Source organism: Varanus komodoensis, unplaced genomic scaffold (genome assembly GCF_004798865.1).
Source record: "Varanus komodoensis strain SLA01 unplaced genomic scaffold, ASM479886v1 scaffold36, whole genome shotgun sequence".
Taxonomy (NCBI): Eukaryota; Metazoa; Chordata; class Lepidosauria; order Squamata; family Varanidae; genus Varanus; species Varanus komodoensis.
In genome coordinates, this window is record NW_025335873.1 from 7,888,680 (window position 1) to 7,915,707 (window position 27,028).

The 27,028-nt window shown below is 54.6% G+C and overlaps 1 protein-coding gene across 2 annotated transcripts in view; it reads left to right on the plus strand.

Annotated features, from left to right (window-relative positions):
- Nucleotides 1–27,011, plus strand: part of AK1 (adenylate kinase 1) — a 31,923-nt gene extending 4,912 nt beyond the window's left edge. Inside the window, exons 2-14 of one of the 2 annotated variants that reach the window (XM_044440141.1) lie at nucleotides 3,298–3,484; nucleotides 4,171–4,326; nucleotides 5,084–5,256; nucleotides 5,485–5,598; nucleotides 6,684–6,875; nucleotides 7,619–7,709; nucleotides 8,828–8,907; nucleotides 17,696–17,738; nucleotides 19,259–19,294; nucleotides 20,066–20,229; nucleotides 20,822–20,938; nucleotides 22,067–22,258; nucleotides 24,979–27,011. In XM_044440141.1, the coding sequence (XP_044296076.1) occupies nucleotides 3,298–3,484; nucleotides 4,171–4,326; nucleotides 5,084–5,256; nucleotides 5,485–5,598; nucleotides 6,684–6,875; nucleotides 7,619–7,709; nucleotides 8,828–8,907; nucleotides 17,696–17,738; nucleotides 19,259–19,294; nucleotides 20,066–20,229; nucleotides 20,822–20,938; nucleotides 22,067–22,258; nucleotides 24,979–25,047 (1,614 nt within the window). In that variant the 3' untranslated portion in view covers nucleotides 25,048–27,011. Of the gene's footprint in view, nucleotides 1–3,297; nucleotides 3,485–4,170; nucleotides 4,327–5,083; nucleotides 5,257–5,484; nucleotides 5,599–6,683; nucleotides 6,876–7,618; nucleotides 7,710–8,827; nucleotides 8,908–17,695; nucleotides 17,739–19,258; nucleotides 19,295–20,065; nucleotides 20,230–20,821; nucleotides 20,939–22,066; nucleotides 22,435–24,978 lie in introns of those variants that run through there. The other variant, XM_044440140.1, reaches the window with a different exon arrangement.
- The last annotated feature ends 17 nt before the right edge of the window (nucleotides 27,012–27,028 follow it).

Below are 27,028 nucleotides of genomic sequence, written 5' to 3' on the forward strand. Positions count from 1 at the left end.
GGCTCAGCTCATTCTCCTCCTCCTCCTGCTCTCAGCACAACAACCCTGTGAGGTAGGTTGGGCTGAGAGCATAGGACTGGCTGAAGATCACCCAGTTGGCTGCATGGCTGAGTGGGGACTCGAACCCGGATCTCCCGAGTCCTTTCAACCACAGGGTCACACTCTGTACCCTCCCAGGCGTTCTGCCCTGGACACTCTGGCTCAGTCCTTGTAAACCCAAGGCAAGGGCTTCCTGGATGGAATCCGCCCATCTCCTCTCTGGCCTCGCTCTTCTCCCTTCAGCTTTCCCCAGCAGGACGGTTTTTCTCCAGCGAGTTTTGCCTTTTCCGAATGTGCCAACTTTCGTCACTTTTGCCAGTTCTGGCTCGATCTGCCCTAAGACCCACTTGTCCGTCTTTCCATCTCCCAAGGTATTCCCAAAGCTCTCCTCCAACACCATGGCTCAAATGCATCCATTTTCTTCCCGGCAGCTTTCGTACAAGGCTTCTCCCGGCTTTCCCTCTTGTGTCCATCTAGACTTATCTCACGCTGGGTACGCTGCCCTCATCTATAAGCGAAACCCGCCCCAGAGGGCACCAACTTGGGGAAGTAACTTCATGGAAACCCATTTGCTCGAATGAGGCCATCTGATTTTCATTTTTTAATGGTCTTAGCAGTCCTAGTCCAGTTGGCAAGCATATCGGAGCCTCTCCTTCTAGAAAGTTGCTTGGGAGGCTGAATTGTTTAGGAACGTGTTGGATGGAATAGAAATGAAGTGAATCATAATGCATTTCTTGTTCTTCTCTTATTAGAGGTTGGAAATTATTGTGTACAGCATCCCATTGTTCTGAACCATCCTGAAAACTTTGGCTATTGGGCAGTTTAGAAATAAAATTAGTATTGATAATAATTCATTAGTAATAATGGTAATAATGACTGTATTTGATATCAAGCAACCAATTCTCTAAGGCGTCTCAACCCCAAAGTTGTTCTTATACTTCTTTCCTCTTTTATTTTACCTTGAATATTACCTGCAGCACTCTATATTTTTCATTTCTTTTTATATGATCGGAATAGTCTAATTTTCTGCACTTTATGTGTTTTATAATTTCTTGGTCTTTACTCATTTCTCTTTGCTGCTTCTTCATTGCTTGCCTTTTCAGTCCAAATAATTCATAACATCCTGCAATAAATCCACATTTGAATGCTTCTCTCTTTTTAATGGTACTTTGTGTTAAAATCCTCAATTCTACTCCATACGGTAGAACTAGGAATGATTAGCAGCATACAAGACACATTCTCAAGGTTAATTTTAAATTTTTATGGCATATTACATTTTTCATCTTAAAAAAGCTGCTCCAGGCCATCTCGATTCTTTTACATTTTTATGATCTCAGGGCTTACTCAGCCAGATTCCAAGAAATGCATAAGGACCAGCTGTCTCCACACTTTCATTTCGGGTCTTGAACTGAGTATCTTCGATGTCATGCTATTTACTAATGGTCAGCCATGCAGGGAGAATTTTCCCCCTTATTGTTCTTTCTGTTGTTTTTAATAATAATATTCGGTCACTGTTTGCCTGCTTCGCACCTTGGCAAGCTGCGCAGCCTCTCCAAAGTGGGAGGAGAGCTAACTGCTGCTCGGATCTACCTTTGGGAAGAATGGAAAACTGTGGGTTGTATTTATTCGCCATCCTCTCTGTGGCCCAAACCTGCTGGCCCTTTCATCTTCTCAGACTTTGCCTGCTCTTTTCATGCTCTGGCTTTGAAGAAAGGGGACAATGTGCAGATGTGCAGATGTGCAGACTCCCTCCACAGCGCCTTTGATCTCGGCGGTGTAGCCCAGGCGCTGTGCCGATAGCGCAAGATGGAGGGTCAGCTGCATGGATTGCTAGCTGGCTCGGCTCGGCTTGGCATTTGCTCACCAAACCAGCAGAGCCAGAGCGGATGCTGAGCAGCCAAAATCGGGATGAGTCGGCCAGGGGTCCTGCTCATCAGTGGGGCTGGGAGCCCCCAGCACATGCTTTTTGAGTAGGGCGGCAACAACTCCCATGGAATCGTGGCTGGAAAAGCTTTCGGTAGCATAAAGCGCTTTGCCCTGGAATGCTTGCAAGAGGGGTGGGTAATTCTAGGATTTCTGGGCACGGGCCGCTCCCAGAACCGTCTCCAGGAAGGGGCCACATTCTCGTGCAGCAACAGATGGTGATCAGAAGCGTGTCTGTTCCATTAGCTTTGTTGGGAAGCCAGCCTGCTTTGCTCCCCTCCTTGGTGGGCACCTGCCCATCCGTCCGACTTCAGGTGGAGGGGGGCCAGAGCTCTCCCACCAGCTCAGCGCAGCTCCGTCCAGCCCTCCTTCTCTGGAAGCTGCTTCCCTTCCAGCTGCTGGCCGCCTTCTCACCCCAGCTTCTGCTTGAGCCCCGTCATCAGGGCAAGAAGAGAGTGTTCTTTCTTCATTGTGCGTCCACTGATTTGCAAGCCTTTTGTCCCCGGAGTGGCATGAAAAGCACTTCAGATAAATAAGGACATTAATCACACCGCCTCATAAAGAGTCGAGTCTTCTCATGTGTGCTGCGGGGTGACTGGGGATCTTTTAAGCAGGCGGTGTGAAACACCGGGGTGAAAATTGTCCTTGTCCTAATATTATTATTATTATTATTATTATTATTATTATTATTATAACATTTCTATTGTCTCTTGTCCTAATATTTAGCTGCAGTTCCTAAAATATCCATACCTGAACTCAGATACAATATTTCCCAGTGCAGTCAGGAAATAGCAACGGTTGCTTAATTAATATTAACTAATTAATTGGCAATCCCTTCCTCGCAAGTACAAGAAAACGAAAGCATGTTTCAAGCAGGGTGCGGCAAACACCAGTCTTGTATCCCCCCCGCCCCACCCCATTGCAGTCTGGCGCCATTCTTAAAACTGCCCCTGATCTTGTGACCCCGGGAGTTTGGGCTACAGCTCCCATCAGCCCCAGGCAGCATGACAAAAATCATCTGGGACAGTCGGAGATGTTGTCCAAAACCTCTGCAGGGCAGCCGGTGGAGGGGGCTGCTGTAGTTGGTGCCCAGCCCCATAAGCCCGTTGTAGGGTGGATCTTGGGTCTGGGCGAGGGACCTCGTCAGGGATGCTTGCCTAATAAGAGCCAGTGAGGGCAGCAGCCGAGGAGCCAGGCCGGGGCAGGTGCGCCCTCTCGTCTCCGGTGTGCCGGACAGCCCTGCTGCTGGTTGCCGAGTGCTCGGCCGTGGAAGCGCCCGTTGGCTTCCTTGCCTGCATCGATGCTTCACCTGCGCCGTTGCTTCTCCCTCCGCAGAGCATGCTGACTGGCCTGATGTACCACCGCCCCGAGGACCCGGTCGCTTACCTGGAGCACTGCTTGCAGAAAGTCCGGGAGCTGGGCGGCCCCGAGATGGTGCAGTGGGACACGTTCGTCAGTCCGGAGAAGCAGGCCGTACAACCTGTCGGCAACGGGCAGGGCAGGAAACCCGCTTTCTACACAGGTAGCGGACGGGTGTTTCAGGGGCTCATGGACGCCGGCTTGGCTGGCAGCCCAGCCTGTCTTTGAATCCCTCCGGCTGGATCTGCCTGGCCCCTTGGAGCCGTCCCTGGCTTGAAGGCTTCTTCTGGGAGCGCAGCCACATGCTTCCCAATGTGGGGAAAAGACGATGCCCCGGGATGGAGCTGTGGGGCATTGCGGGCTCCAAAAAGATTTGGGGCCCAGACTGAAAACTTAGCACTTTATGCACATGTCTAGAATGTGAACTGTGAAATTAATTTACAAGTCTTGCTATGCAAATTTGGAAGGAATGACGAGGATTTCTTTCAGTTCCGTGGAAGCAAAGCCAAGCAATCAATTTCTCCTCCTCGTCACCTGCCATGAAAATTAACTAGCCCCCTCTCCCCCCCCCGCTCTCTTTCCCGCCTCACCTGGGACTTGGGGACAGCACTGCTGAGGTTTGTGCTGTCCTGCCCTTGGAAGTCTCTCCTCCCTTGGCCAGGGCTCAGGTGGACCTGCTTGTGGCATTGCCTCCAAAGCCGCTCCCCGCCCCGTCCCCCATGCTAGACGGGGGGCTTTCCTGTACCCACCTGGGCAGTTTGCCCATGTCCCCTTCCCCGTGTCGCCCATCCCGCTTCCGGGGTCTGCGGGGAGGTCTCACAGGGCCTGTACCCGCTCTTTTCTTTGCAGACACGGCCCCGTGCAGCCAATTCGGCCCCCTGCCCGCCGTCAAGACTCAGTTCTCCATCGAAAGTGATTCGGACATGACCGAATCGACGGGGCTGATCCAAGAGTATGATGTCTTTGGCCCGGCCCGGCCCCGGCCGAAGATCATTTTCGTGATCGGTGAGAGCTTCCGTCAAGGGCAGCGTTGGGCGGAGGGCCGGCGGTGTGGTCCTTGAGAGACGCTCTTCCTTCGAGGCTTGCTTGAAGGGCCGCCCAGGCCTTCAAGGTGGTTTCCAGGCATTTAATCTGGGCTCGTGGGGCCGTCCAGGCCAGGACTGAAGCCTGCTGGGAGAGGCCTGGATAGGACGTGTCTGTCAGCCCAGTTAGCGCGATCTTCTCCCACTGTTTCCAGTGGCCAGGCAGAAGATTTGCATGAAAGATTTTGCCAGAGAGAAGGGTCCCCCTCTTCTCCCGGTGTCCCATGAACGTGGTCCAGATCTGATTCAGTTTCATGAAAAATAGCAGCAGAAAACGGGATGTCACTCAAAACACTCCCCCATTATTTTCATCAGCAGATCCCCCCCCTACCCCAGGCTTCACAACAGTATCCTCCAGATGTTTAGATTGCAATGCCCAGAATCTCTAGCCATTAGCCCTAATCCCTGGGGCTGATGGAAACTGTAGTTTCAGCAGCTGGGGGAACCAATTTGGGGGAGCCGAGACCAAGGAAAGGTGATTGGTCCAGCTGGGGGGAGCTATGGGTGAAAACATCCGGAAGGTCAGCTGGCTCCGAAATCGGCTTCTCACCACGGATAGCTCCGTTGAAGTTCGGACTGAGACCTGGGGTGAATGCCCCACCTCGCTGACCTCAGAGCCACGAAAAGCAGGCCGGCTCCGCTCTCGCACAGCATTTCCAAGCTGTCGTTCTGAAACGCAGGGGGGCCCGGTAGCGGGAAAGGGACCCAGAGCAGAAGGATGGCGGCCCACTTTGGGTTCATCTGTATCTCTGTGGGGGAGATCCTGCGCCACCAGATGATTCTCCGTGCCACCACTGACCGGAAGTGGGAGCTGATCGCCAAGATCATTGCTGATGGAGAGCTCGCCCCACAGGTGAGAGTACTTCGGCATCCTACATCTGAAATGTGAGCGGGCGTAGTTTGGGGGCAGAGAGTGGCGTCTCCCCACAGGGGAAACCTTTACCGGTGAAGCTTAAAAAGAAGGGGTGCGTTTTAAGGTTGGCTTGAACTTGATTTTCTGCCCCAAGTTATAGGAAGCGCAGGAAAGAGCTTGGTTTATTCCAAACAGAATTCCTCTGGCATGCCTCTTCCTCCTTGTCAGGAAACGGCGCTCGAGGAGCTGAAGCAGCAGTTTATGAAGCAGCAAGATGCGAAGGGCTTCGTCATGGACGGCTTCCCCCGAGACATCGGCCAGGCCCTCACCTTTGAGGAGCAGGTAGGAGAGGAAGCCGGTCACCGCAGGCACCCAGGGAGGCTGCCCGCATCTGGCACCTCAGCTCTCGCTAGCAGCCTGCCCCGAGATCTCAAATAGAGAGGACTGCAGCTCTAGCTTCCCCAATGCACGCTCAGCACTTAAAATGTTTTGTGTCATCTTTCATCCAGACGGAACGGACCAGCCTTTAGCATTAAGCTGCGGTTCCCTTTCAAAGGTGGGGATGATGGGAGTTGTAATCCAGCACAGTCTGAATATCTGGAGAGCATCAGGCTGGGGAGCGTTCACTTATATACCCAAGTTGCCACATAGGTAGTTACGACTTGGCATTTCAAGCCAAGCCAAGCCGTCCCTCGCTCCCTCCAGGACAGGAGCAGAGAAACGGCGAGCCTTTAGCTGGTGTGTGATGGCAACTCCCATCATCCCTGACTGTCAGCCATGCTGGCTGGGGCTGAGGGAAGCTGGAGTCCAACAAGAGTGGGAGGCCTACAGGTTCCCCGCCCGGGTTCTAGGACAGGCAGCGGTGCCCCCAATGAGGGGGGAGATGGCATCTCTCCTGCTTCTGGATCACCCAAATTTAGCGTGTTTGCAAGTTATTTCAACCCTTTTCAGTGCTCTTGTAGCTGCGACAGTACCAAAACATTGCAAAAAATGCCAAAAGTGGTTCATTGAGGCCAATGTAACAACGACTTCCCGGGACCCTCCTTTTAGGCACCTCTGTGTCCTCTCCCGCTGCGAGGGAGGCCGGCAAGCCTCTTCTCTGCCCATTCCCTGTCTGGCTGGTCTCTCCCGAGGCTGCGTCCTGGGGTCGAGACTCGTACCAGGCTCTCCTGGCTGTCGGATTTCTTCTCCTACACCTCCTCTCAGTGTTGGCCTGAACCCCTGGGGAGACAAGCCCATTCTTCTCACATTTCGGTGTCTGGGAATTCTGCCTCCTATCCCCCCAGCCCTCATCCGACGCGTCGGACTCTGCTTGGCCTTGGAACCTGTGCCAAGAGTAACGGCCCCTTTGCTCCAGGCTCTGGCGGCACGGGGACAAAAGAAGGGTTCCCCCCGGGCTAAAACTCACACCTGGCCTCTCCCCGCAGATTGGTCCTCCAGACCTCGTGCTCTTCTTGGCCTGCTCGAGCCCCCGGCTCCGGCTCCGGCTGGAAAAGCGTTCCCAGGAGCAGGGCCGCCCAGATGACAACGCCCAGGCCGTCGCGCACCGGCTGGAGACCTTCAAGCGCAATGTCCCCTTCGTTGTGAAGTACTACCAGGAAAAGGGGGCGGTCGTGCGGGTGAGCTCCGGGCAGCGCCGAGGCAAGGCAAACCGGGGTCCGGGGGTGGGACCCCAGGCGCTGCGTCAGTCTTGCGGGTGCGAAGCCCGCGGGTCGCATGTGGGGAAGCAGAGCACCCGGGCAGTGGGAGACCGGCCAGCCGGCCTTGCTCATCCTTGGCAGGGCCCCACACGCAAACGCCCAGCCCCAGGCAGATTCAGGGCAAGAGGACGTGGCTGGATCACTGAGCCGAAGAGATTCAGCATAACCCACTGCAAACTGCTCCCTGGAGCCACCTCACGCGAGGGGTCGCCCCTTCCCCCTCATGGTGCTGCCCAGCAGCCCGTGCCACGCTGGTGGGGGTTGATGGGACTTGCAACCTTAAACCCCAGAGTGACCAGGTGGGACACTCCCCAGTGGAGGCGGCTGCAGGTGGGCCAGGTGGCCTAGAAAGCACCCTCTGGTGAGTCTCTCCCTGTGCTGCAGAAGCACAGTCCAAAGGGCCCTGATAGGGCAGGGATGGGAAGCAGGTCTCCCTGCAGGTGTCGGACAGGTGAGCCCAAGGTGTGGTCCAGCTTCCAGATGCCCTGCAGGCGCGCTGTGGTCCGGCCCCCGGCAAAAAGTGCAGGAAATGGAATGGGGCACTCTGGCATTTACTGGGTCTGGAGTGCGGGAGTGGAACGGACTATTCTCGAGTTTCGTGGGGGTGGGCTGAGAGGGGTTAGCGGCTCTCACACCCCCTTCCCCTGCTTCCCCCCTTCCAGTTTGACGCAGACAGAGACGAGGACAGCGTCTTTGCGGACATCAGCGCCTGCCTCCAGCAGCGGCTGCACCTGGCGGCGGCGGAGGCACCAGGTGAGAGGCGCCTCCATGGGTGTCCAGTCGGAGCTGCGCTCCGTGACAAACGGGGGCCGGGCCGGGCATTCAGTGCCAGCTCTCCCTCCCTCTGGGCTGCGGCCGGGGGTGGAGGGCCGTTTGGCCCCCCTTGAAATGTCTCCTGAGGAAGCAAGGGACCAGGAGCGGGGGTCCTCTGAGCAGTCACAGCTGTAGCATGGGATTCCTTGCCAGTGGCTCTGGACTGGGCCCACCCGGCCTGGCTCCTGGCCCGGAGGAGAGCGGCAGTGCCAGCCCTTCCTGGCACCGGTTCCTTGGCCGCCTTCCACCGAGCAGGGAAGGTCCACAGGTCTGTCCTCCACGAAGGAGAACAGTGGGTCTCCCCCTCATCTTCCGGGCCCTGCAGCCGGGGGTCTCCCCTGGGCACGGGGAGCCCTGCTCTGCCCCTCGGCCGGGGCGCATCCTGACCCTGCCAACCCTTCTGAGGAAAAGCCTCGGGAAAGCTCAGCATCTTGTACTCCTCCTGAGCATGACCATTCCCTCCGCCTTCTGTTCTGGGTCCCTCCTCCCCTCCTGTTCCTCTCCTCCTCCTCCTCCTCGCCTCTTTCTCTCTTTGCCACCCCTTTTCCTGGGCTAGGCGGGTCCCGGTGTCAGCAGAGGTGGGCTACCTGTGCCCAAAGGCACGTGCGAAAGGGGCAGCCGTGTGTGCCGCCCACGTCTCCCCTTTTTCATCCATAAAGGGGGGATGTGCAGGAAGGACCATTTTTTCAACATCAGGAAAGTGCACGGGGGAGGCCACCTGGCCTACCTCTCCATGCCCCATCGTCCCCAGGAGCTTCCTCAGCTGCTGCTGATCTCAGGCGTTATCCATGCTAAGCGACCCTCTTTCTCTGCCGCTCCAGGTGGACTTTCTTCGGCCACCTTGGGGCAAGGCAGGGGTTTGAGGAAAGCTCTGGATTGCAAGGCCCGTGCTAGTTTAACCCCCCCAAATGCCCCGAGGACTGCGCTTGCCCCCAAGCCTCATGCTGCCCAGCCCTGCACGCCAGGAGCCCCTTCTTTCCCGTAGAAGGCTTGCTGTGGTTTTCCCGCCGGACCTTCTGGCCCTCTCTGACACCCTGTCTTGGTCCTTTCTGATGCAGAGTCTTTCCAGCCATCTCCGTCGGACTGTCTGTTCAGCTCGAGCCAAGAATCTCTGGAAGAGGAAAGCGGAGGGGGCCAGGTAGGGCTGCCACTGAGACACGGCCAGGCCAGGCCAGGCCAGGCTCTTGGCAAAAGCCTCCGGGGTTTTTCCCGCAGAGCTGGGCTGGATATGAGCCCCACTTCCTCTTTTCTGGGTCGAAAACAGGAATCGGGGAGGACGGGGTGAGTTCTTGGTGGAAGCAGACCAGAAACAACAGCCAGGGTTAAAGGCTGGCTTCGATCAACCTGGGCTTGGCACATACCCCCCGGTAACTCACCATAAAGGGGGGGATGCATAGGTGGTACCAAGCGGGCCTGTGTGTCCCCCGTTGGCTGGAGCAATCCTCCATCCTTTCCTAGCCACCTGGCCCCTTTACCCACCCCACTTCCAAGGCCTGAGCCCCCTGAACATACGGAGCTCAGAGTTGTTTAGCCTGCTGCTTCATTCCCTGGCAGGCAGCCATTCCAGTTCTCTGGAAGTAGGAACTTTCCAGCCATCCACTGCCTAATTCTAGGGAAACTTCTCTCGGGAAAGACCACGCTGCCTCAGGGCCACCTGTCTAGGGACACATACCGGTGGGAAGAGAGCCAAAAGCACATGCCCCCGTTTTCTGTGCGGCCGTCAAAGCCCTTCTCTTCCTCGCTCTTCTTTGGATGCCGCCTCCTCTCTCCCTCCAACATGCTTTTCTGCCTGTAATTCAATGCGGGAGCAGCTGTATCAGGAGTCCATCACAGCCAGTACAGTCGACTGGGCTGGCAGCAGCGCAGCGCTGACCGGCAGTCTCGCCCTGCCGGCAGCAGACGCTGTGCTTGGGACCCAGACCTTTGCGTACAACGTGGGGCTTTGGCCCAGACTTTTAAGGAGCTGTCCGTGGTGCTAGAACCTGCCCTCGAAAGAGGAGCATTCACGTTCAGGCTGAAATCCGGAGTGGATTTCCAGCCACCAGCCCTGGGGACGCCAGGCATCTCTGCCTCCACTGGAGAGGATGGCCCCCGCTTGCCACCCGAGACTGCCACGCCAGGGCCCTGTTTTGCAAGCGGTGTCCAGGCTGGAAGATGGGTGGGGGAGCCCTTTCTCCCCTCTCCTGTCCATTGGATCTGCACCCGGCTCGGGCTGCAGGATCGCGGGCTTGCAGGACGAACTCTTTCGACAGCGCAGGCTGCTGCCTCCTTCCCCAGCTCCGAGCTCACTCTCACGGGGTCGGCCCGAGCACATCCCCTCTCTGGCCATCCCGCTTCCACTCGCTCCTGCCCAGGTTCATTGCCATGCAGCTCAGGGCGGCTGCGGGAGCGAGCGGGGCGGCCCGTGCCAAGCCCATCAGCCGCTGAGGGGGCCCCCCTCCTCCCAGCATGCCGTGCGCCTCTGACAGTATATACAGGGGTAAAAATAGCTTGCAAAGCCATGCAGGGAAGCCTGTTGGCTTTGCACGGCCTCTGCTCCTCCGCCCCCCCTTGCTCCCCTCCATTCCGCCGCTGAGAGGTAGGTGGGAGCCCCGCTTTTGGGGGGGGCTCTTTCTCCAGGCCGCTCTGATGTGGGGCCGGATTGCTGGGGGGCGGGGAGCACTCGCGCCACAGCAAGGAGATGCCTTGGGTCCCCCCCTTCCTTTCATTCAGCCGGTGCCACCCGGAGACGCGGAGTGGGGACGGAGCGTGTGCGCACGCGCACGGGGATGCGAGATGCTTTGTGCGCGGTGTGTGTGTGTGGGGGGGCGCTCGGCTTTGTTTCGCCTCTCTGCAAGCCGGCCGCCTCAAGTCCACCATGCGGTCTGCGCGTACCGGGATGCGATCCCCGCACCGTGCGTCCGTTGGTCCGTGCGCGCCCGCCCGGCTTGGGCTGCGCCTCAAGGAGACGTCGAGGACCCGCAGTGACCTTGGGACAGGCTTCCCCCCTTGCGGAGCTGCACCTGTGGCCCAGCACCAGCATCCATGCTAGGAAAAGTCTTCCTGGAGGGGGCATTTTGCACGTCCAGGCAGGGGGTTCCTAGCCCGTTCTTTCCAGAGTCTCTCTGGAACTGGTGTGGCCGCTGGCCTAGGAATACAGGGCTTGTTTCTGCTGTATTTGAGTACATTTGCATGTTGTCCGGCACTTGAAAAGGGATCAAAAAGAGCCCTTTGGAAATGAGTGGCAGCAAAGAGGATGAGGGAGCTGCTTAGAATACGCAGAAGAACTTTGGCGGAATTAATTTTCCTTTTTGCTTACCTGTTGAAGGGACAAGGAACATGTTTAGTTTGTGGACATACAATGCATTTTCTGTGTTTGTGCACAAATGCAAGGTAACTTCCCCCGAGCGGATGCCCTTTGTGGTTTGGACTACAGCTCCCATCTCCCCCATCAGCTCAGCCATTGGTTAGGGATGATGGAAGTTGCAGCCCCAAGCATCTGGGGGCTGCCCAGCTGGGGAACTCTGGTACTAGGAGTGCCACCCCAATTAAAGAAACCTTGGTTTATATGTGTGTTAAATTTCTATACCTCTCCTATAGCCAAAGATCTCTGAATGATTCACAAGAACAAAACCATAAAAAGGAGTATTACATCCACTATCGATGTTTAAAAAGTTTAAAACTACAGCACCAAATAGAAGTAAAAACCAATGTAAAACCTAGCGCAGTGCAAAGATTAAACACAATAGTGGTTTTAAAAAGAGATGTAAAACAACACACGTGGAAGGATTAAAATGGCTGGAAAACAGGAAGGTCTCCACAATGGAGACAGTGGCTGTGCCACTTTGGGGAGCTCATTCTGCCATTTGGGGGCTACCTCGGAAAAGTCCCTGTTCTTGGTGGGGCTCTGAGAGAAGGGCCACCGAGGGCAGTTTAACATCCTGGCAAGTATATGTAGGAGGAAACGATCCTTCGGGTAACTTGGCCGCAAGGTGTTTAGGGCCTTGAGTGTTGATATGGACGAAGGCACCTGTGCCCATGATTATACCCGCAAAAAATACACCTCGGAAAGGTCTTCCTTTTTTCAGGCGAGGCTCATGTGTCATGTCTGTGCCCCCCGCCCATGAGGAGGGGGTCCAGAAGTGCCTCCTTGAAGACGTTGCTAGCCATTGGCAGTCTTTCTCCAGGCTTGGCGGCAAAGTAATACCAAGAGAAACTCCTCTCTTAGGCGAGGAACTTCCAGTCTTGGGTTTTGGTTGTCTTGGACTGCTCCTGTTTTAGATCATGGAGGCAACTCATAATGGAAGTCACGGCAGAAATAGCTACCTAGAAAAACAGAATTTGGAATGCCCAAAGTCCAGATAGGCCGAGTTCCCAATTCTGAACAGGTGTTTGCAAAGATCCTTAACTCTGTGCTGGCTGGGGAAGATGGGTAGTTGTAGTAGGTGGAAGGTTCTGGGTTGAGGAATGCTGGGCCCCAGGGGAGACAACCTGTAGACCTCTTCTGGCCCACCAAGCCTCCTTTGATTTCTTCCAGGGAAGAGTGTGGACTTCCTGGAGGAATCCCTGGTTAACCCTGATCTTTATCAGAGAAAATGGGGAATTTTCTGGTGCAGGATGAGGGACCCAGCCTCCAAGGAATGAGACCTCCACGGAAGGGTTGGGGGCCAAGGCAACCTGGCTAGACAATTGGAAGCCGAGCGAGGAGGTCTATTCCTTTGCTCCTGCCACCCATTTGGACCAGGGGATTGGGACCACTTCCATGCCTCTCCATGGCTATGGGTCCTGACTACCAGATGTTGACCTCTGTTGTTGGGGGCTTTTACCAGTCCTCTCACATACTGGCCTGATCCTGTTTCTCTAGCAAGCTTTCTTTTCCAGCAGCCTAATTTGGTGGACTTGGGCGGGACGGGGGAGTTGTTCATTGTTGTGTTAGACAGTCTGGAACCAGAAATCCATTGCTTTTAGAAGCAAGCCACCCAGTGGTCAAGCACAGATCCAGACCAACCTTTCACCCGTCTTTGGCAAACCATCTTTGCAACATAAGCCCCTTGGAGACGCGTTTGTTGAAAAATAGCATCTAACCCTGCCAAATCAACGATTGCATGCATAAGGCCCCTGCATGGAAGGACTGCAGAAATTAAGGATCCTAAACGAGGGCCCCCAGTTCCTGTGCCTCTAAGTAGCATCTTTCCAACGCTTCTGTTGCTGTCCTTCCCGGTCTGTTCCCCCACGACTGCATTTGGCGTGAACTGCATGCTTGAGCGTTTCCCCATCTTAAAATAAAGCAACACTCTCTGCTCATGGAAATATAGCACGTCAGGGTACAGGGTTTCCCAGACCCTTGCTTTCCAGTTGCAGGGAGTTTCATGACAAGGTGCAGCATTAAAGAAACTCAGTATTCCCCTTGCAGTCCAGAATAGTACCGACCAAGGAGAACTGTACCGTGTGAGTTCTTTTAATGTAAGTGTCATGTCACCTAAGGTAATATCAGGTTGCATCACATATGTAGAGTCAAATTTAGCTCCTGCCTGCTTTCTCTCCTCCTCGGCAGCTCCTAAGCCGATTTACACATGAAGCTAAATCCATCGGTCACACTCTGTCAGGACTGTACCACTTCAGGTGGCAGGCAGGCCAGCATTTATAAGGTTACTACCCAAAGCCCAGCTTTCTGGTCTGCTGGGACTAGAGTCAGGACATTTCTGGTGATGGCCCCATATCTCAAAGGCCAGAGAACATGGCCTCCTTTTTGCTGGCCCTTAGAGGATGCTGATGGCGCTTTGTCCACGGCTGCATTTGATTCCTGCCAGCATCTTGTGCTTTTAACTAGAAATGTTAATTAGAAATGTTCTAATAATAATAATAATAACAACCAAGGCAGGGCCTGGAATGCCCCTTGAAGCAAGCTAGGCAGGGGGCAGAGTGGGCCATGTTGTGCCAGCCCTGTTTGAGCCAAGCACCCCAGAACACACCTGATGGGGGGGGGTCCATTTCCCCGCAGGGGGCCTTTCCCACAACAGCAAGAGGGGGCAGGCTTCAAACCCACAGACTGGGTTCAGACAACACGAAAACGGCACTCCAGGCTGAGGAGGGATTGCTTGTTGCGTCATCCGAACCAGCCACGTGAACAAGAAAGCGCTCGTCAGCCACGAACGGTCTACACACGTGTTCTTGCACGTGTGTGTGTGTTATGGGTGTGCCCATGAGAGCAGCATGGTGTTTTATATACTAATATACAGAGGTATAAACGAAATATGCAATTAGTGCTAAGGAGCGCTTTGCATTTTGCTCAAGCACTGTGATGTTTACCTTGTCCTTGGTTCCTTTCCTTAGTGGTGTGGTTGGGTTGTTTTTATACTGTACCATAAATATAAAAACAACCATGAGCAACATATTAAGAGGACAAAGGCTTGTTTATCCCTGAGGTTTTCATCGTAGTTTTTTCCCTTGAGTGATTGTGTGACGTCTGAACTTCTCGGTTGTTGTTGTTAGTTGCAAAGTCGTGCCCGACCCATCACAACCCCATGGACAGCACTCCTCCAGGCCCTCCTGTCCCCCACCTTCCCTCGGAGTCCCTCCAAGCCCACACCCTCCACCCCAGTGACCCCATCCAGCCCCCTCATCCTCTGCCGCCCCCTTCTCCTTTGGCCCTCAATCATTCCCAGCATCAGGATCTTCTCCAGGGAGTCCCTCCTTCTCATTAGGTGGCCGAAGTATTTGAGTTTCATCTTCAGGATCTGGCCTTCTCAAGAGCAGCCAGGGTTGATCTCCTCTAGGACTGACCGGTTTGATCTCCTTGCGGTCCAAGGGACTCGCAGGAGTCTCCTCCGAACTTCTCGGCAGACACATTTAAATGACCCAAACACAGAATTCCCAAGGGGCGCATCCCCTTAGTCTGCCTGTCCAGTCTGGGTTTTGCAGTTTTGCAGTCTTGAAGCCACGGTTCTTGCTGCAGTTCCGTCTTCTTTAGCCAACGGCCCGAGCAAAGGAACCCTGCTGTCAAGGCTGGCTAAACTGTGCCCCACTTCTGAGGGGAGCCATGCCTGTTAGCAGCCCCAGGCTCAGACCCTGCCTCCTGAGGAGGGGTCTGCCCTCCAGCGGGAAAGGCAGGACTCGAATCTGTCCCTCGGGCTGCTCCTATGCTAGCCGTCACAACAGTATCGGCCATAAAACCATTTATTTTTATTTTATTTATTTCATTTAGAACATTTCTATGCCGCCCCATTCGCAAAAAGCCTCGGGCGGCTTACAAAATAAATAGACAATCATATAACAATCATTTGCTGCCAGCAGCGGCCAAAAGGGGTCCTGCAGGCTCCAGCCACATGGATGCATTGCTCTTAACAAACATTGTTTAGGATGCAATGCCATGTTGGAAATTGTAGGGTTTTTTCCCCTATCCTAGCATGCATGGGATGAATGGTGCCCTTCACCCCACTAAACTCAGTGGAATATGCTTCTGAGTAGACATGCATAGAGGTGCACTCCTCAAGGAGAAAGCTAGGCCTGGACCTTGAGATGCTATCTGTCTATGTGCGGGGAATTGTATGCATCCAGGTAGTATCCATTGATGTACAGGATGTGTATCCGTGGCGCAATCTCAAAAGATTGCCAGGTGTCACTAGCACAAGTCTGGGACTGGTGGCCTTGGGATGCTGTGAAATACGGTTTCCATCTTCCATGCCCAGTGGTCAGGGATTTGGGGAGTAAGTAATTTTCTTGTTGTGTAAGCAGTAGTAGTGGGTGTGAGAAAGGGCTGAGATTACATGATAACCTTTATTCAAGGGCTGAGCATGGGTTTTTGCTGAACCCCAGGTTATTGTGTAGTCTGAACTCAGCCGGGATAGTAAACCATGCTGAACTACCCACAGAACAAAACCTTGGATTGCCTTCATGGGTTGTTTGTGTATTGTCTGAACCCAGCCATAATATAACTTTTGCACCAATATATTTGTTGCTCCTTATTCGGAATAGATCGGTGACCCTGGGGATTGTGCTAAAATCGAGATTTTATCTACAGAATCCGTACGATGGAAAGGAAGACCCGCCAGGCTGTTTAAATGCTCCATGCAATTATTCATTTCATAGCCTGCCTTTCGGCATAAATCCCATTCAAAAGTGGATTACAGCTCATTAAAGACACACAATACTTCACCAACCCCTGGGAACATGTGCAGTGCATGCCTCTAGTGATATTCCTCTCCCTCCCTCTGTAATCCATGCCTGACTTTTTCTCTGCCTGTCCCTGGAATAACAGTGAAATGACGACACACTTGCATGCTAAAACGGTCTCGGAGGTGCACAGCTTGTGTCTCGGAGGTGCACAGCTTGTGGGTCTTTTGCTTTGAAATGCACCCCATGTTGGGTGTTTCTCTGTCTAAACGTGCACCCCGCTTCCTCTCGATGGGGGATTACAATGTCCATTCTCTCGGTGCAAGGGGAGGGTGTGTTTTTCCTAGCGATGGCGCTTTTGCACACTTGCATGGGCCAAGCATGGCAAAGATCAGCGTTGATTTAACCTTTTGGGAAGCGACTGTTGCCATGCGCAACGATTCGTGTCCCGGCCCACCAGCACGGGGGTGGCCGCGACCGGCAAGACTTCCTATGGCTTTGCCAAACTTAGAACCCCGAAGCAAGCCGTCTGCAGGCCCGTCCGGCCTTATTAGGTGTGGCTGGAGGGGACTGTAACGGGACCCCTTCCCAGTGAAGCCAGTGAGGTGGACAGTGAACTTTGCAGAGAGACTTGTGCCTATTTTCAGTGCCGGCCTCCTTGAACGCCTTCCTGAGCCGCCAGCTGCTACTTTTGGGGTGGAGTTTCATTTGATTGGGGTGAATTACAAGCAGGTATGCGGTGTGGCCAGATGTTAGCCAGTCCGACGGGATCTTGGGCTCCTAACTGGTGTGCCCGTCTCCCTGGGAAGGAGGCCAATGTTGTGCCCATTTTACAGACAGTGAACTGAGGCTGAAAGGAGAAGTGACTTGCTCGGGGCAGATAATGTGGACTTCCCTAGCCTGAAGCTCTCTGGATGTTTGGAACGACAACTCCCGGGTTTCCTGACCGCAGGCCAGGCTGATGGGAGTCGTATTCCCAGATTTCTGAATGGGTCAGGCTAGTGAAGTCTGAGAGTATGAAGGAAGGACTTCTCGGCTCCGACTCTTTTTTCCCAGCTCTGCCCTCAACTAGAGCAGAACTAAGAAACAGTTCTGGGGTGGTTCCGTCCTGTCCAGAAACCACAATTGTGTACCTTTCAGGAGAGCCAAATATCTCCATCGTGCGAGCCACCTTAGGTTCCACCCAAAATAAGAAAGACCAGGTAGAAGTGTAATCTAATAATAATAGATCTCAACGGTGGGCAATTTGTAGGTTGGAGTCCAACTCCAAGCAACACAACAGTGGAACCGGCTGCCTGCAGAGGTGGGGGGCTCTCCCACACTGGGGACGTTCAAGAGGGAACTGGACGGCCATCGGAGTGGGGTGGTGTCACGTGGTGTCCTGCAACAGCAGGGGGTGGACTAGATGGCCTTCATGGCCCCTTCCAACTCTGCTATTCTATGATTCCCATCTCCCATGGCCACAAATTGCCCGCCCCTCAAGGGCAGTGGGGCAAAGCTATTTTCTTCCCCTTGTTCCCTGCATGGAAGCGTCCTTCCCCCTCTCCCCTTGTTTGGAAGCAGGTGAGCAAAGAATCTGGCCATCAGGAAAGGCTGAAAAGGGAAGGGAAGCGGCGGAGACCTGGGCAGCCCCTTCCAGACTCTTGACCTCTGTGACATCGGAGGGTTCTGGGGAGTGGGCAGAACCTTGGCCGGGCTTGGCCAGCTGCTCTCCGCCACCAGCCTGGACAGAGGGGACCTGATGCGACCTCGGGACCAGACCCAGGTTCTTCCCCAGCTCGTTTTGGGCAGGTCTGCCGCACCTGGTGTAACCAAGCCTTCTGTTCTCGTTTCAGCTTGACGCGCCTCTCGCCCCGGCCTTCCCCAGCATGGCAGCGGGTGAGTGGATTCTCGTTCTCATCTTGGACGCTCTCGTCTCGTTCTCTTGGCCTGGTTCATTGGACCCGGTTTTGGGTCCGATGAATCCACCAAAGGGGAGACACAAAGGGGGAACTTTCTTCTGGTCTTCTAGAATAAACTGGGCAACTTGTTGGCCTTGTTAGGGTGCCAGTAGCACCTTCGGGCCCCGGTCAGTGCCCATTGTGGCCCCCCTTTGCAGCTGACTCCACTCCATCCCCCGCTGGTGGTGGTTCCAGTTCTCGGAGCCCGCTTCCACATGAGAACTGCTGTGGCACAGTGGTTAAGAGCATGGGACCTGGGACTCAGGCGATCTGGGTTCGAGTCCCCGCTCGGCCATGGAGCTCCCTGGCCCAGAGACAGACTCTCTGCCCAGCCTACCTTGTAGGGCTGTTGTTGTGGGGATACAATTGACAGCAGGAGGAGAATGCTTTGAGTTCTTTAAACTGAAAAGAGGTGGGATAGAAATCTAATAAATAAACAGAATAAATAAATAAACCAGGCATGTTTAGCCTTGAGAAGACTGAAGGAGGATTAAAAAATAGAAGGAAAAAAAAGCAGGCTAGAAATCTAATACATTAATAAACTATATGTTCAGTTTGTGCTATAGCAAGGAAATCTGTCCCGGCAGCTGACCAAAAGCTCCCGAATTCCCCTGGAGCCTTTTCCTGCCCTGCCTGGCTTGGGTGTAATTCTAGAAAGCTGTAATTAAAGCAGCCTTCTCCACGCAGCCTGCTAATGAAACCCTGGACTACGAGCCACTCAGAAAGCACCATGGTTTTATTTTTAGCTCTGCTGCTCCGCTGTCATTAGGTTTCCGTCCATCTCGGACTGGGAAATTTTCCATGCTCCGGAGCAGCCTTTCTCCAACCTGGTGCCCTGCAAAGGCCACAGAAACATACTCCCAGAATCCCCCAGCTGGTTCGAGATTTGTAGAGAATTCTCCTCTTCCATCTGCAGATAGGTCTGAGTCAGATCCTATTTAAAAAGGGAGCATCTGGCATCTCGCACCAGTGGTCGCCTCCTCCAGATGTTCTGCGGAGCCGTCGAGGTTTGGTATCCGCTGCCCCTTAGCAACCATCTCCATGGCGACCTGCGCTGGATGCTGAACCACAAGGACCTTGTGGCTGTGCCCAGTCACAGCTGGGAGGGTGGAGTGGCCGAGCAAAGGGACGTGAAACCCAACCCAAACCCACAGGGCCATTATGGGGCAGGGGTGGGGAAGAGAAGCAAAACGGAAGACACGAGCGGGCCAGCGATTTTGGAAAGATGGGCTCCGAGTGCTCCTGTCTAGCCGAGAGCGCAGCGACGGCTGGCACAGGTAAAGTCGGGCATTCTCTGGTCCTTGGGTCTGCAGCATCAGGCGAGGCTTGAAACCCCCCCTAAAACCTTTCTCTTGGCAGCAATGCTTCCTTTCTTTGTCAGTCATCCCGAGAAGAGCTACACCGGCTCCTCTCAAGAACTTCACACTTACCCTTCTTTTCTTCCCTCTTTCCCTGCAGAAAAATTGAAAAACCACAAAATCATCTTTGTAGTAGGTGAGTGGTCTCCTTGCATGCTTATTGCCGGCCTTGGGAAGCTCATTTCCAAGCTCCCCAGGACGGCTTTGGGGTCTCACCCTCCATGGATTCTTAGGTCAGCTTGACCAGGGAAGAACGTAATCACCTGCAGAAGGCCAGCAAGAAATTGGCTGCTAGCTTTGGGAGAAGCTTGAAGCTATAGCTCTGTCTGCCTGTTTTGTCTAGTCTAGTCTATTTGATCCGTCTTTATTCCCAGATTTTGCCATCCTGCTTTCCCAGTAAAAAAAGGAAGCAGCAAACCAAATGCATCAGCTACAACATCCTCACCGTTATGACGGGATTCATTTTGGGCAGGGCGATTCTGTGGCGACCAGGCTGTGTTTAGCTGGCCGTGTGATATTTCAAGCTACCCGCTATGTCCGAAGAGTGATGCTAGAGAAGGGTTTTGGGGGGTGCCCCAGGAGGTGTGGGGACCCCAAGAAACGATGTATGCTGCAGCATCACAGCCTCCTTTTCTCCCAACTTGACCCACGGGACTTAAATTGGCCACAGGACGATTAACATAGTTTCTCACCTTTAGGGAAGACCCGAGACGATTTACAGTAAGACAGTTAAAACACCCAGCATATAAAATAGGTAGAAACAATTGAAATATTTTAAAAATAAGAAATGAGCAAAGGCACTGGGGCTGAGCATAACCAGTGGGGGCGTCAGCAAGGGTCTTCAGGGACAGGCTAGACACGCACATGGTAGGCATGTCATGAGTGGAGTTCCTTGTGTCGGTTGTAGGTGGGCCGGGCTCGGGAAAGGGGACCCAGTGCGAGAGGATTGTCCAGAAGTATGGCTACACCCACCTGTCCACTGGTGACCTCCTGAGGGCAGAGGTCAGCTCTGGTTCCGAACGAGGGAAGAAGCTGTCCGCCATCATGGAGAAGGGCGAGTTGGTCCCGCTGGTGAGTCTGCGGCTGTAAGGAATGGGGGCAGGCGGGAGAGACCCCCCGCCCTATCCAGAGGTGCCAGGAGATGCGGCACAGGGATCCTGCCGCTCATGCATCCCCAGGCGGGCCCTTATCGGCCTTTCCCCATTCGCCACACTACTGCCGTGTTGCGTTCCCATCATTCCCAGCCAGCACAGGTAACTGCCATGCTGGCTGGGAATGATGGGAGGTGTCGTTCAGCACGTCTGTAGGGGGCTGAACTCATCCGGCCCTACCCTTCTCCCCGCTGCCTCTCCTGCCTGAAACGGGCTCCCAGGACACCCCCGTGAGGCCACCTTTGGGTGCCGCCCCCAGCCTGGCCCCCCAGCGCTCGCAGCCCCTGTCCCCTTTTCCTGTGGTACGCAGACCCTGTTCGGTCAAAAGGAAGACCAGCCCCACCATCCTCAGCTGCAGGCACGCTGGCGAGCGGAGGCCGAAAGCTGTGAGATCCAGGCTCTTCTGGAGCCTGAGCGAGGCCTGGGGCTCCGGTGTCGCCCGAGCCCCCGTGCAGTGCAGGGCAAGCGCTCTTCCACACCAACATGGTGGCCGTCGTCCTCTCTCCCGCCAGGACACCGTCCTGGACATGCTGCGGGATGCCATGTTGGCCAAGGCGGACTCCTCCAAGGGCTACCTGATCGACGGCTACCCCCGGGAGGTGAAGCAGGGAGAGGAGTTCGAGAAGAAGGTAACGGTGGGGCAGGGAGGGTGGGGTGGCCCTCCCGGGGGGGATCTGGGCTTGCCTTGGAAAGGAGGGGCTACCGCAGTTGACCTGGGCATTGCAAAAGGTAGCTGCCAGGCATTTACCCCTCCCAGTTTAATGCTCAATTGTATTAATATTACCTTAATAATACACACTCTCCCAGCATTCGAGGGTCTCCGTTACTTCTGGGTGTAGCATCCTTCTTTGCTGTGTCTGGGGCAGCAAGGCCGAGTCAGGGAGGAAGGGCTCCCCAAAGGCACGCTGCGCGAATGTTTAGCGATGCTCTGGGCATTGCTCCCTGTCATGCTCGGAAGCAACACTAGGGGGCAGTGCACCCCTTCTTCCAAGCCTCCGCCTGGCGAGGAACGGCCACTGCAGGCACCCTTGGGCAATGGCTTGCTGATCCAGCGCACGAATGCGCTTCTCGTTGAGAGCCAGTGTGGCTTGGTTGTGAGAATGCCAGACTGGGGAACTGGCAAATCTGGGTTCAGATCCCCCCTCGGCCGGGAAGCTTGCTGGGTGCCTTTGGGCCAGGCACAGACTTTCAGCCTACCCTACCTCGCAGGGCTGTTGCTGGGAGGAAGAAAATGGGGCACAGGAGAATGAAGGCGGCTGCTTGAGTCCCCCACAAGAGGGGGGGAAAGGCACCATACAAATGGTGCAAAGTATGTGAAGGGCAGGATATAAAAGCTTTAAATAAACAAAGAAACAAACACACAAAGTCATAATAGTACATTTGTTTCTGTTCACCCATAATTCTATAATAATTCAAAACTGGCACTTATTCGGATATTATTAGTATTCTATAGCCAGCCATTTCCCCAAGACCGCTTGCATGATCTTCCTTCTCTCCCTTTTATCGTCTCAACAATCCTGCGCTTGAGACTTGGACGCCATGCCAGGCCCAGTGAGCTTCATGGCTCAAACCTGAGTCCCAGTCCAGCACCCCCATCATCCCCAGGCAGCGTGGCCAGTGCTGGTGGATTGGCTCAAGCGCCAGATCCGAGGTGGATTTCCCGGACCCCGTTTTGGGGCAAAGTGTCTCCGGGAAGGCTGGAAGTGCCTTGCTGAGGCGGCCCTGATCCGCCGCATGCTTCCTCCTCGTCTCCGCAGATCACGGCCCCAACGCTGCTGCTCTACGTGGACGCCGGGAAAGACACGATGGTGAAGCGGCTGCTGAAGCGCGGCGAGACGAGCGGACGGGTGGACGACAACGAGGAGACCATCAAGAAGCGCCTGGAGACCTACTACAAAGCCACGGAACCCGTCATCGCCTTTTATGAGAAAAGGGGGATTGTCCGCAAGGTACGTCCGTCCCCAGAAAGCTTGGAGCAGGCTTCTGGGCATCCCGTCAGCTTAAGCTCCCTTGCTGGCTGGCTATCTCTCTCTCTCTCTCTATCTCTCTATTTAGGGAACTTCTATGCCGCCCCATTCGCCGAAACCTTGGGGCGACTCACAAGCATCAATAAATAGCATCCTATAAAACAATATAAATTAAGTCGCCCTGGCCAAAGACCATCTCTCTCTCTCTCTCTCTCTCTCTCTCTCTCTCTCTCTCTCCCGTCTCTCTCTCTCTCTCTCTCTCTCTCTCTCTCTCTCTCTCTCTCAGATTTGTGTGCTGTCCAATTACTAACGTCTCTGGACAGCTAACAGCTTTCTTAAAGCAGACCTTGCTGTGTTCTGTGTTATTGTTCCCCATCTACCCCAAAACTTGTCTCCTTGTTCACACAAGGATAATGCCAACGGCGGTGGCAACAACGAGGAAGGAAAGGGATGGAGCGGTGGCCACGGTTTGCCATGTGCGTGGTGCTTGACCCAGTCCCGGGTCTCTGCCCCGAGGAGGCTGCATTCTGCAGTCAGACCTGATAGAACGGTCAGGCGCTTTTGCACTGCCTTTCAGGGTTAATTTTCCAAAGCAGGATGCGAGCTTTGAATGACAACAACGAGCAGGAATATTGTGAGATGGTTGGAACCCAGACCCGATTCGCGTCCAATTCAGGGAGGGTCGGCAGAGGGGAAAGGGGAGTCAACCGGCTCGGCTGGCCAGAACGCCAGCGAAGGGAAGGCCTTCACGTGCCCCCGGATGGCCAGGGAGGGAGTCACAGGGCCTACAGCAGGGAGATGCTCCCAAGCCCCCCAGGAAAGGCCAGTCTCTAGGAGGCCCCCTGGCTGATCCTAGCAGGATGAACCCACGATGGGTTCAAACTGGCCTGGAAGCAGGAATGCCCTCACCTTACTGGGCAAGATGGGCCGCTCACGCACGCCATCTTTATTCCCTGTTTATGCACACAAAGTCCAGGCTGATGGAAGCATCGGCTGGGGTTATGGCACCACAGGTGGCCCAGAAGCTAGAAAAGCAGAAGGACCAAACCCAGGTTCGAAGGAATGCTTCAGCTACAAGGATCGGCAGGCAGCTGTGACGAGCAATTTAAAATTTGCCCGCAAAGCCGAACAGGACAAAAAGTTACCCATGCTGAGAAGCTGGTCTAAGGTCACCAGCAGCCTGTTTGCCCAGGTCTGCCCGGCAAACAGGGAGAGCCAGCGGCTCAGAGCAAGGGCTGGGAATGGGGCGATTCAGGTTCCGGGCCCTGCTCAGCGGTGGGCCCAGGTGGGAATGGGAGTGGGTGGGGAGGGGCCCTCCTGCATGCAAAGCACAGAGCCACAGCCCCCCCCCCCCGTGCAGAGGTCGGGCCCCTCGGGCTCAGCATTGGCAGCCTTGGGACGGGGGGGGGTGACGCTTTGGCTGGAGCGTCCCCCGAAGATGCCCAAATTTCTTTCATCGCTCTGAGGAAGTTCCCGCAGAGATGCCGGACATAGCGAGGCGATGAGTCACCGTCAGGCAGGCGAAGACGGTGCCGGGATGTGGGGGCAGAAGTGGGGGGAGCGGCGTGGGGGGGGCAGGAAGGAAGCGCCTCCCTCCCGGGCTCGCAAGCAGTTCGCCGCCACTGCTGCCTTGCGCCTGGAGGGCGTCTCGCGCTGGGCTTGACTGCGGAAAGAAGCCAAGGAAGGCTTGGTTTTCTAGCTAAACATCCCGGGGTCGGTGCGGGTTGTCACTGCTGCTGACGACAGATAACCCAAGAAGGGCCCCCGGTTGGTTGTTGGAGATGGGAGCTGTGGGTTGTTGGTGGTTCATAAACCGCCGCTTGATTGTGTTTGGCTGGATTCAGACAGCACCATAAGCCAGGTTGGAATAGGAAGCCATGGGTCAAACGCTACCCATACTCAGCCTGTGAATAGCAATAGTGTTGTCTGAACCCAGCCAATGCGGGCGGGAGGTTCTCTTTGCTGGTGGCACTGAAGCAGACGCTTTCGGGACAGCTTTCCCCCAAGGAGACGTGCTCCAGGGAGCGAGTGCTGGGCTAGGTTATCTTCCAAGTCTCTTCCAACTCCGTGCCCATCAGTCAGGGCTGCACAACCTCACATCCTTGTTCTCCACAGCCGGCCCCGTGCTGTTCTTCCAACAACCAACTGTTGGGTCCTTTCCCAGCTTTGGTGATGTTTTTTCCTGTATTCTGGAAGGCTGAATTAGGGGCAGAGCAGAGCAGTCAGCTTCTGTTTTGGCTTCACCCTCTCGTGTTTGTGCCCAAGAGCTTCTTGGCCCCTGGACTGAAAAAGTCCAGCTCCTCGGCCCTGTGACCCTCCACCCTTTGGAAGCCCACGGGGCAGATTGGAAAGCAGTTTGCTCCCAGCAGCTGGAATCCAGTTGCACGCAACGTCCGGCCCGTGTCGCCCTTGGCGGCTGAGGCGAGAAGGCCTTGGCTGGCTGCCTCCTCCTGGTTGATCCCCTTTGGAAGCCACCTAAGTTGGTAGCCCTGTGGCGTCGCAGTGCTAGCTGATGTTCTTTTGGGCTTGCATGGTGGTGGGGGGGGTGTTGAGGGGTGGATGTGATCTGCCAGGGAAGCACCACCTTTGGTGTCCTGCAGCGGTCAGGAGGGGAGCGGATTTGAAAGCAAAGGGCCGCCGTGGGTGCCAAGGTGGGGCAAAGCAACTTGGAGCAAGACACAAACGCTCTCTCTCGCCCACAGCTGAATGCAGAAGGCACGGTGGAGGAGGTGTTCAAGCAGGTCTGCACCCACCTGGACGCCCTGAAGTAAATGCCGACGGACCCCCCCTCCCGGCCTCGGACCCCCCCTTTCCTCCCCCCCACCTTCCCCACTCGCCGGACGTCAGCTCCTGCCGCTCCCCCCCACACACACACGCACACACAAACATGCCGGCACCACAGCCATCCTCTTCTCTCGTCTGCGGCATCTCCGGGTTCATCTCGGGGTTGAGACAACGGAAGTGACTCCATCCTGTTTTCATGGAGGAAACTTCGAGGACATTGTGTTTGGCTCCCAAGGCCTCCCTCCAAAGTAAAATTCCCTTTCATGAGTCCGAGATAGTTTAATCTTTTATTTTTTCTTCTGTGGCTGCAGCTGCAACAGGAAAAAATTGTTCTACGTTCCTCACTCCAAAGGTTGATTAAGGGCAGGAAATGCCCCGTTATACCCCAGTCCGGAGCAGAAGCCGGCGGGCTGTTCGCTTTGGTGGGGGAAGAGGCATTCTTTTATGCCGCTCTCCCCTACCCAGCACCTTCCAGAGAGTGTCAGAGAGAACCCACGTCATCTTCAGCATGGTCGAGGATGATGAGCTTTGTAGTCTTGCATTGTTCAGAAGGCGCCAAGTTGGGGAAGGCTGCTGTAATTCCCAGGATAGGGAGCTGGTAGTCCTCCCTTCCAGATGTTGTTGGAATATATTTCCATCATCCTTCTTTCATCGTGGCCCAATCATCCAACAACTCTATAAAAGGCCCAAGTGCCGCATCACCCCCACTTTAATCCTGATAATTTGGCAGAACTCCTGAGCAGGGTGAAGACTGGACCGTGATATTCTTAAAAGCAAGAGCTAAACCCTCACCTTGGAGATTTTCCAAGGTTTTTGCTTCTCTCGGTCTGCTCTGAATGTTGCTTTTCCACAGAGGCAAATTTCTCATCCGCACCCCACCGGAGGAGGAATCCCTGCACCTCTTCTGTGTTTTTCTGCTGCAATACATATGTATATGACCCTCTCATTTTTTTAGGAAGCACAGAGAAGGGGCTCTGGATTTTTCTGACTAAAGAAAGCTTGTCTTTTCCTCTAGCCTGTGGAGAAATACTGCTGCTTTGGTATAACGCACCACACCAATTCGGGCGTCACATGCTCAGACGCTCCTCCAATTCCCGCATTGCAGACGGAAAGCCAGCAGGTCGGAAAAAGCCGCAGCGGAAGGTTGGATTGCTAGCTTTCCATGTGCGAGCTCACTTGCATGTGTGGAAGGGGTAGCTTGGGATGGAGGATGGATTTATTTCATAGTGGGAGCCCCCACCTGTGCCGTGGTACAGCCCTGACACCGGCACTTTGAACCCTTCCTCCAAGAAGAATTCAGAACAGTGGCTATATTCCCCCCCTTCCAAAAAAAAAACCCTTGTGTATCCTGCCTTTAAAAGACAGAACAAGCTTGCAAATTCTCACCTGGGGAAGGTGCCTTCTTGAAGGCCAGACTACCTCTTACTTGCAAAGGGAAACATTGCATGACTCCCCAACCCCATTTCTGCCGTTGCAGCATCCTCTCAGAATGTCTTCGCGCAGCCACAAAACACGTGCCTTTTTCTTTGGTGTAGCCCATGGGTGGCTCCTCTCTTCTGCAAATCTCCATTTTTCACGCTTTCACTGAACTGCCTCTACTTGCTTTTGCACAGACGAGGGGAGAGTGGGGAGTGCGAATCCAGGACGGCGTGTCTCACCTGGGGGGCAGGTTCCTATTACAACGCTGTGCCTATTTTTCTTTCGGGCCTCTCGGCGGCTCTGCGGCCCCACGGGAAATCTTTTACACTCACCTGGTGCGTTCTAAAGTGACCATTCTTCTCGTCGTCTCCTTCCCTCTCTGTCTTTTGTATACGGCTTTCTAATCTTTATCAGCGGAAAGGGCAGGATCGGTGCGGCCCCTCTATTGTCCTGCCCAGAGTCTTAAAGGCCCCGAGTCTGGCCCACCGTCTGAATGTATTTATCGTATCGTTATTAAAGCGTGTAAAAGACGTGTCTTTGTGTGTGCGG